The following is a 10,636-nucleotide window of genomic DNA, read 5'->3' as shown; positions in this document are numbered from 1 at the left end:
GTAAGGCCTTACAGGTATGCCCATTTTCAAAAAGCTGAGATTAAGAAACAGGTTCAAGACATGCTTAAATTGGGGTTTATTAAACCTAGTACTAGTCTTTTCTCTTCACCTGTTCTACTAGTAAAAAGAAAGATGGAACGTTGCATTTTTGTACTGATTATAGAGCACTTAGTGCGGTGACTATTAAAGATAGGTTTCCCATTCCCACTACTGATGATATGCTTGATGAGCTCTATTGGGCTACATACTTTACCAAATTAGACCGAAGGGCAGGGTACCATCAAGTAAGGTTAAATCCTTATGGCACTCACAAAATGGCCTTTCGTACACATAATGGTCACTACAAATATCTAGTTATGCCCTTTGGCCTTTGTAATGCTCCTACTTTTCAGGCTATTATGAATTCCATTTTTCACTCGTATCTTCGTAAATTCATATTAGTATTCTTTGATGACATATTAGTTTATAGCCCCAATTGGACCATACATCTTGAACATGTTATGAAGGCTTTTGACATATTACATCAGCACAAGTTTTTTTTATTAAAGCCAGCAAGTGTATTTTTGGGCAACACAAGTTGGAATATCTTGGCCACATCATGACTAACCAAGGGGTCAAGGTGGATCAAAGAAAGATTGAGGTAATGATCAAGTGGCCATGACCTAATGATATTTTCGAATTACATGGGTTTTTGAGTCTTACAGGTTACTATCGAAAGTTTGTGCGGAACTATGGGCTCATAGCACGTCCTCTCACTAACATGCTAAAAAAGGGGCATTTCAAGTGGAATGATGAAGCCGAAGATGCCTTCTGATATGGATGAATTTTGGGTAGAGAAGAAGGAGAACAGAATTGTGTTAGGAAGAATAAGGATTCTGAAAAATTAACATGCTTTATTCCATACTTTTGACTACTTAAATAGCCTTAACTCCTAAACAAAAATACAACTACTAAGATGGAAAATAGGACTACTATCACTTAGGCTGAAAATCAGCACAACTTGAGCTTATTCTGTTAACAGCTTAACAACTTAACAAACTTGACCTTTTGCTAACAACTTAACAACAAACTTGACTAAATCCTACTTGACTAGATCTTCTCCACATCTGCACTTCCAGTTGGCACACATCTGTACTTGTAGTTGGCATGTTATTCATTGTAGCACATATCATTTCCCCCCCACTTAAGAATCCTTGTCCGCAAAGATGAAATCAGGGTATGTTTTGGTAAAGCGCCATTCATTTTCCCACGTTGCATCTTCCACTGATGCACCTGCCCATTTGACCAATATTTCAGATTTGGGACGGTATTTTCCCTTTTGGATCACACGTCGATTGAGGATAGCTTCTGGCTGTGGAAGGATGGTTGAAGATTCTGTGACTGGTGGAAGTTGAGGAAGATAGGAAGACTCCGGTGCTAGTAGTCCCAAATGCTTCCGTAACTGACTCACATGGAAAACATTATGAATTTGGGAGCCAAGAGGCAAAGCCAGTTTATAAGCCACCGAACCTATTTTTTCCAAGATCTGGTATGGACCAAAGAATCGTGGGGCTAGCTTCATGGAACCTCGAGAAGACACAGAAGTCTGTCGATATGGCTGTAGTTTTAAATACACATAATCTCCAACATCAAAGGAGACCTCACGCCGATGTTGATCTGCTTGGCATTTCATACGTTCTCGAGCTAACATAAGGTTGTGACGCAGCTCACGTAAAATGGTATCATGGTCACGTAGGTATTCATCTACTGCTTGGACGCAGGAAGTACCTGGTATATAAGCGAGTAGACTTGGAGGTGGGATGCCATAGACAGCCTCGAAGGGCGTCATCTTAGTAGGGGAGTGAAAGGATGTATTGTAGCTATACTCAACCCATGGAATCCACTCTAACCATTTTCGTGGCTGGTTCCCTGCAAAACATCACAGATATTACTCCAAGGAGCGATTGACAACTTTAGTTTGTCCGTTGGTTTGTGGGTGGTAACTCGAACTCATACATAGTTTGGTCCCTTGTAGTTTAAATAGTGTTCGTCAAAAGGAGCTGATGAACACGTTGTCTCGGTCACTAACAATTGACGTCGGAATGTCGTGGAGGCGAACCACGTTGACAACAAATGCCTTTGCTACCGTGACGACGGTAAATGGGTGTTTCAAGGCCATGAAGTGAGCATATTTTCTCAAGCGATCCACGATGACCATGATGACAGTATACCCATTAGAAGATGGTAACCCTTCAATAAAGTCCATCGAAACATCTGTCCATATTCGAGAAGGAATTGTGAGTGGCTGAAGTGCCTCATACAGTCGGTTTTGTACCTCTGGCAGGTATCACATTGACTCAAAAAATCCTTCACTGTCTGGCGCATATAAGGCCAAAAGAAACTTTGTTTGATGCGAGATAGGGTTTTATGAAACCCAAAATGCCCACCAATTGGTGAAGAATGGCAGTCCTCAAGTATCTTTGAAATTAATGTTGAGGTGGCGCCCAAAAATACTTTGTCTCTTTGAACCATATCTCATCTCTCTGAAGCAGATGGTGATGTAAACGTGAGGGACTATTTTTTACCAAGTCCTTATAATATGAATCATGTTGGACTTCTTGTTGAAGAATTGGCCACCAATCTGCATGTGGTGTAGAAATGGATAAAAACTGAAACTCAACTACATGTGACAAGGAATCTGCACCTTGGTTTTCAGGCCCTTTTTTATACTCAATTTCATAATCGTATCCAAGTATCTTTGGCAGCCATCGGGTTTGTGCCGGTGTAGTAATCCGTTGCTCCAACAGGTACTTGAGACTTTTCTGGTCAGTGCGGACTGTAAAGGGTTTTCCAAGCAAATAGGGACGCCATTTTTTGATGGATCTAACAATAGCTAACATCTCCTTCTCATAAGTAGATAAAGCCAAGGCTGAACCCTTCAATCCTTCACTAAAATAAGCCACAAGTCGATTTTGTTGGCAAATGATTGCACCAATGCCGATGCCGCTTGCATCACATTCGATCACAAAGCGCTGAGAAAAATCTGGTAGGCGCAAAATAGGTGGTGAAGTGAGCGCCTCTTTCAATTGTTGGAAGGCCATCTCTGCAGTCTCACTCCATTTAAACCCATCCTTGGACAAGAGTTGGTGCAAAGGAGTTGCTATACATCCAAAATTGCGGATAAACTTCCGGTAGTAGCCGGCTAGGCCAAGGAATCCACGAACCCCTTTTGCTGTTTTTGGTGTTGGCCATTGAATAACAGCTTGTATTTTGGTTGGGTCAACCGCTACTCCATGCTCTGAAATTACGTGACCCAAATAGTCAACCTGTAAAACACCGAAATAGCACTTCGATTCTTTTTCAAACAAATGATTAGTTAATAAAATTTGTAAAATAGTTTGCGAATGTGACAAATGGTCTTCCCATGATTTTGAATACACAAGAATGTCATCAAAGAAAATCAAAATAAATTTTCGGAGATAGGGACGAAAGAGATCATTCATCAAACTCTGGAATGTGGCAAGGGCGTTAGTGAGGCCAAATGGCATTACTAGAAATTCGTAATGGCCTTCATGTGTTCGAAAAGCTATTTTCGGAATATCGTCCTCTTTTACTCGAATTTGGTGATATCCCGCCCTTAAATCCAATTTAGAGTAGAATTTAGCTCCATGAAGTTCATCTAATAATTCATCGATCACAGAAATTGGATACTTATCTTTGACTGTAATGTTGTTCAGGGCTCGGTAATCCACACAAAACTACCAAGTTCCGTCTATTTTCTTCACTAACAGGACTGGTGAAGAGAATGGGCTATTACTCGACCTAATCAAACCAGATTGCATAAGCTCGTTTACCAACTTCTCTATCTCAGTTTTCTGATAAAAAGGGTACCGATACGGCCTTACACTCACCGGTTCCGTGTTTGGTTGCAATAGAATTTGATGGTCATGTGACCGTGGCGGAGGCAAGCCAGTAGGTTGTTCAAAGACATGAGAAAAGTCAGCTAGGAGGTGGGCTATATCAGGTGGATATGTGTGTGGTTGAGTGCTGCTAATAAAAGGAATAATTTGAAAAAAAAATCCAGTACCTTTTAAGGCATTGAATTCCTTGTCAGATAATGCTTCCATGCCAGCACGTCTCAAACCCTTGAAGCTGTGAGAAACTTCTCCGACTTTGAACGTCATGCTTAACTGTTTGTAATCTGTCTCGATGGGTCCTAGAGTTTCCAGCCATTGCACACCTAGCACCAACTGGCATGCTGCGACAGGAAGAATGTAGAAGTCTGCTGTGATGGGATGCCCTTGAATGATGAGGTTGAGTGCCTGACATTGCCCAACACAATATATTTTTTCTCGGTTTGCGACCATAACTTGAAATTTCTAGTCTTGATTCACTGGCAATCCGAACTGAGAAACTATTGTCTGATCAATGAAGTTGTGAGTGCTGCCGCCATCTATTAAAACTACAACATTCTTATTTTTCAGCTTGCCCATAATGCATATGGTTTGTGGATGGTCGGCTCCTGCAATTGCATGAAAAGAAATTTCAAGTAGATCTTCATGATTTTCTAGTTCTGGGGAAGTGTCGTTGGCATCATCAATGGTGGAATGAGGTAATTCTTCTATCATGAACATCTGTGGTCGTTCACAACGATGGCCAGGAATGAATTTCTCATCACAATAGTAGCATAAACGTTTCTCTCGACGTTCCCGTGCCTCTTGATTGGTGAGTCGACGAGCTATTGTTGGTAGAGGAGTTGAGCTTTTGTTCATATGTTGAGTTGGGGAAGGTCCGAGCACTCCAGCTGTTGGGTGGGATGGTGCCTTCTGTATTACTAAAGTAGATTGAGATCGAAATTGCTGGTTGGATTTTCGTTGTAATTGGTTTCTTTCCTCGATCAGCCGAGCCACACCTATGGTATCTGCCAAGGTTTGAGGTTGTTTACTTTTGACATCGAGGCGAATGTCATCTCGAAGTCCTGCAATAAAACAACCAATTAGAAAACTTTCAGGCAGGTTGTCAACTTGGTGGGAGAGGTTTTCGAAGGCTTATTGATAGGCTGCCACAGTGGAGGTGTGTTTAAGACGAGTCAAAGCTTCTGATGGATCCTCATAATGTGTTGGGCCAAAATGGAGTAGTATAGCTTTGGTGAACTCATCCCATGTGAGTGGTCCATGAAATTTTGTCAACCACCTGTGCCACTGTAAGGCGATGATGCCCTCTAGATGGAAGGTGGCCAGCTGAACTTGTTGGGGAGGCACAATATTTTGGAAATCAAAATATTGTTCGGCCTTGTAGATCCAGCCATTCGGGTCTTTGCCATTGCACTTTGGAAATGACAACTTGAGTCCATGATTAAGATGACCATTGTTGGTGTTGGGACGACCCCTAGTTGGTGAGTGTGAGGTTTCACCTGAAGCGAAAGGGTTAACGTCGGGTTGAGAGCCTCAGTTGGCTCGTAGAGCTTGTAGTTCTGTCAACACTGTTTGTAAGGCAACAAGAACCTTATCGAAGCTGGATTCATGTCGTGCCAAAATTTCAGTGACATCATTACGGAATTCTGTATTTGATTTGCCACGGGTGTCCATGATCGTATGGCTCTGATGCCACTGATATGGATGAATTTTGGATAGAGAAGAAGGAGAACAGAATTGTGTTAGGAAGAATAAGGATTCTGAAAAATTAATATGCTTTATTCCATACTTTTGACTACTTAAATAGCCTTAACTCCTAAACAAAAATACAACTACTAAGCTGGAAAATAGGACTACTATCACTTAGGCTGAAAATTAGCCAACTTGAGCTTATTCTGCTAACAGCTTAACAACTTAACAAACTTGACCTTTTGCTAACAGCTTAACAACAAACTTGACTAAATCCTACTTGACTAGATCTTCTCCACATCTGCACTTCCAGTTGGCACACATCTGCACTTGTAGTTGGCATGTTATTCATTGTAGCACATATCACCTTCCTCAAGCTCAAGGAAACCATGACAACCACTCCCATTTTGGCCATGCCGAACTTCAATAAGCCCTTTATAGTAGAGACTGACGCCTCTGGAGAAGGAATTGGTGCTGTACTCACCCAACAAGGCCGACCAATCGCCTTTATGAGTCGGGCCCTAGGAGTTGCCAAACGTTCTTGGTCTACCTATGCCAAAGAAATGTTAGCAATCCTACAGGCGGTGCATACTTGGAGACCAAATTTACTTGGCAGGAAATTTTTCATTCAGACATATCAACGTAGTCTCAAGTATTTCATGGAGCAACGTATTGGGACTCCAGAAAAACTAAATTGGGTGGCAAAGCTGCTGGGTTACGACTATGAGATTGTGTACCGTCCAGGCAGTGAAAATTCAACGGCTTATGCGCTGTCTCGGGTCTCGGGAGTCCTATTCTTAATGCTTTCTTGTACCGCATGTTGAGCTGTGGGACGACATTAAGCCGGTAACTAAAGATCATCCATATATGAACCGCTTATGTCAATAGCTCACAACAATCCGAGAAAAAGCCTTACTCTTGGCAGGATGGGTTAGTCTTTTACTAGACTCGGGTAATAATGCCACCCAACACACCATTGATTCACCAATTGCTTAAAGAATTCCATGATACAAGAATAGGGGGTCACTCAGGTGTTTTACGTACATTCAAGAGGCTAGCACAACAATTCTATTGGCCTTCCATGCACCATACAGTCAAGGAGTATGTTCAATCGTGTGAAGTTTGCCAAAGAAACAAAACTGATAATCTCTCTCCAACAGGACTCCTCCAACCACTTCCTATCCCTTGCCATGTGTGGGACGATATTATTATGGATTTTACTGAAGGGTTGCCCTCGTCCCATGGTCGAAACACCATTTTATTGATCGTTGATCGTCTCAGTAAATACACATTTTCTGCCCTTATCTCATCCATTTACAGCAAAGGTGGTAGCGAAAAAAATTTGTTGAGGGCATTGTGAAAACTATATGGAATGCCACGGTCTATTGTCAGTGATAGGGACCCCATTGTTATCAGCAAGTGTTCTGGCAGGTATTTTTTAAAAGTCAGGTACACAACTCAAGATGAGTTCTGCCTACCATCCTCAAACTAATGGCCAGTTTGAAGTCGTCAACTGCTGTGTGGAACAATATCTGCGTTGTTTCATTCACCCAACAACCACACCAATGGGGTACATTTCTACCTTGGCTAAGTTGTGGTACAATACTGCTTATCACTCTTCTACAAGCATGACCCCATTCCAAGCTCTTTATGGGCGACATCCCCTTGTTATTCCAGTGTATCGATGGGATCTTCCCCTGTTGATGAAGTTGATCATAGTCTAGCAACTAAAGGTGCATTGTTGAAACAGCTCAAGGAAAATTTGGTGGCAGCACAAGGAAATAGAACGAAGCAAATAGCAGATCTTGGCCGACGAGATGTTACATTTCAAGAAGGCTACCTTGTTTTCCTCAAACTACAGTTTTATCACCAACAAGCAGCTTTTCGACATACTCATCAGAAGCTTGCAAGGAAATACTATGGACCATATCCGATCAAGGAGAGAGTGAGAGCCGTTGCATATAAACTGCAGCTGCCCGACAGTGTGCGCCTGCACCAAATTTTTCATGTATCATTGCTAAAAAAGAAGCTTGGAGATGGTTCCGTGACTAGTTCAGAACTTCCGCCACTTTCAGATGAGGGTACACTTGTGATTGAGCCCGAAGACATACTGGACACTAGTTGGGTTAAACGTGGGACTAAGTTTAGTGAAGAAAGTTTAGTCAAGTGGTGTATGCTGGCTATGGAAGATGTTATGTGGGAAAGCACCGAAGTGCTTCTGAAGTAGTTTCCCAACTTGGACCTTGACGGCAAGCGTCCACTTGGAGGGGGAAGTAATGATAAGACTTGGAATGGGCCACGACGTTCGCAACGTGTCATCATAAGAAATCCAAAATATCAGGTAGAAGACACGTACCCTTCAAGTGGTTGTGGGTTCATTTTCATAGTCAAATTTCATCCTTTTCTGGCCAAGAAAATATGAGGGATTAAAGGCAGGAACAAGTCTTAAGTAGTGGTAGAAGAAATAAATGCAAAGTAGTTGCATGATTGTCACTTTTGTTAATTTTTATTATTTTAATTTATTTCATTATGGTGTTAAGGACCTTTAGTTCGGCGTCAGATGCTGAAAGTTTGTTAGATTTATTTGTATTTAGTGCTCATGGGCATGAATAAACAAAGAAGCATTTTTAACTCAATTTCTTTGTGTGGTCTGTTCTCACTTAAGAGCCTTTGTAATCAATTGCTATAGTACACGAACTCATCTGAGACTGGGATCTATCAAAAACTAATTATGACAACCAAGAAATTGGAGCAGACAGATAAACATGCATATTTCCCCTTTCATGGGAGGTCAAGAAAGGTGGTCAAATCTTACTGTATTGAGACCACAACGCTCTTTCTTCTAGCAGTTTGAGAGCGAAACATGGTTTCAAAACTCACTCGAAGTCGAGATGAATCAGCCGATATTTTCAAAATCCGGCCGAATCAACTGATTTTGATTTTTTTTCATATAAATAAATTAATTTTGAAAATTTAAATATTTGTATTTTATTACAAAAAAACATTTTATAACATTTATTAATCCAGTTTATAATATAAAAAATGAAATATTACTGAAATATAAAGATGTACTTTAAAATCCATTTTAAGGCGATATAAAAGGGCTTGACACGTCTTATTCAACTTGGTCTCAATGTATCTTTAAAAAAAAAAAAAAAACTTGGTCTCAATGTGTGCTGAGGCGAGTCAAGTAACCGGATTTCAAAACCATGTGAATCTTCCTCACCGTGGCTGACTCGTCCAAGATCGAACTTAGAATCAAAACTTAGATCTTCCTCACCGGTTTTTTAAAAAAAAATGGGTGGCTGAGAAATTCCATGAAAGTCCCAAACTTAGAATCAAAATTTATGAAGTATATATATGTTGGAAATTTTTATTTCAAAATTCACTCATTTGGGTGAAATTGTAGGTGCTATCTCTGAGATTCAAAATCGATTTGAAAGGCTCGAAACCCGTAGTTTCCTTTAATAGTATCTGATTGGATGCACTTTTATGAAGCAGATTGTTCAGTAATAGGTCTTGCCCAATGCACCCTCGAGACCCCAATTTTTGAATTTCCCAAGTTTCACAGGTCAAATAAGTAAAAATTAACAAGGTCTCACCTCACGATCCATCAGTATATCCATAAGACGAGTTATTCTATGAGGCATGGTAAGAATTGCTTCCTATAACCTATTCGGGGACTGTCTATGAAGGGATGTCCAAAGTTGAAGTATGGTATAAAAGTCTTCCTCTGTCAACAAACTTAAAAAAGAAGAGAAACGTTTTCTACTTCTTGGAAAAGTGAATCAGAGTTCATTAAAACTGGTTGGACTTCATTCTTTAGTCCTTGTGCAACATCAATTGGTGTCGAGATATTCACAAGAGTTTCCAAGGTAACTCTAACCAACTCTACATCATTACATTCTTCTTTCAAGCCACCAACACCCTGAGCGACTGCATGGAAATCGATGCAACCCAACATGAAATCTATTGTAATCATAGAACCTTCAAATCTGACCGTAGAAATAGATTGGAAAAAAAACTCTTCAGATTTGATTTCAACTTAAACGTTTTATGGATGAAATAAATAGAATGCTAGGAACTTTAATAGGTTGCAGAGCAAAGATTTCAAGATTAAACTCATGAATGTGTCGTCTTACAGTAACAATAACCCATGCTTCGATTGAACCTTTATGAGAATTTGCCATGATCCTGTCTTTGTCTACATCAGTATTCTTTATATGCTTCATCGATGAGATCTCTGCGATGGTTCCTCACTAATATCCATTCTTCCTCCCTCTCTCTCTTTCTCTCTCTCTCTAATCAGAAATCAAATTTAAAGTATTAGTGGCTCTATGATAGAATGAAACCAATCAGCTTGATAGTTTCAATCGACCGGTCTCCTTCCGAAGACGATGAAGCTGCGTCTAAGCCGTTTGGGAAGATGGTGTGGCAATAAGAAATAAAATGGATTTTACTCATAGAACACCACTCATCCCTCAATGTTGCTGTTTAAGCTGGTGTGAAAAAGCGCCCTCGATCCGCGGGGTGCGCGGATCTGCTTTTGACCCTTGAGGTTTGGGAGTCACCACCTAGTTATTACGGTCTAGGAACCGATCAATGACTCTAAACAGATAAAGGACTAATCTAGAACAGAAAAAAAATTGAATTCAGGGATCATGTTACGGGGTTGGAAGGTGTTTCTACTAATTTCCCAAATAAGTTACATTGCTAAAAAAACCTAGATAATAAAAAAAAAAAAAGTTATACCTTTCCGATAGCAAAGACTTTGTTCCCTCACATCTGACAAAAATTACTCCTTGTACCGTACTTCTTGCTTTGTTCTGTCTCCGGATTGATTTTCGATCTCCAAGGCAAGGTATCTCTTCTTTCTTGGTCTGGATTCTTAAAGTTTGCTATGGGTTTTAGGGTGTTTTCGAAGGACTTTTAGGTGTTTTCTGGGCTAAAATCGAAGAATAGATGTTAGGTAAGGAGTTGGGACTCCAAAATAGGTTTATGGGAGGCTAGGGGGGCTTTTAGACCTACTTCGCTTAGGATTTATGACTTGATAC

The 10,636-nt window shown here is 40.5% G+C and overlaps 1 protein-coding gene across 1 annotated transcript; it reads left to right on the top strand.

Annotated features, from left to right (window-relative positions):
- The first annotated feature begins 7,266 nt into the window (after positions 1-7,266).
- LOC147410767 (uncharacterized) lies at positions 7,267-7,809 on the top strand. Its single transcript, XM_086424594.1, has one exon. It carries the CDS (start codon positions 7,267-7,269, stop codon positions 7,807-7,809), a length of 543 nt encoding a protein of 180 aa, XP_086280720.1.
- Positions 7,810-10,636: the final 2,827 nt, after the last annotated feature.

The sequence above is a fragment of the Akebia trifoliata genome, chromosome 1 (assembly GCF_017979445.1).
Source record: "Akebia trifoliata isolate Shusen 1 chromosome 1, ASM1797944v1, whole genome shotgun sequence".
Classification (NCBI taxonomy): Eukaryota; Viridiplantae; Streptophyta; class Magnoliopsida; order Ranunculales; family Lardizabalaceae; genus Akebia; species Akebia trifoliata.
Note: the sequence above shows the minus strand (reverse complement) of the source record. Positions and strands in the feature narration are given on the sequence as shown.

Excerpts from the sequence above, each read along its gene's own strand:
- LOC147410767 (XM_086424594.1), top strand. The coding sequence starts at position 7,267 with ATGGGATCTTCCCCTGTTGATGAAGTTGATCATAGTCTAGCAACTAAA.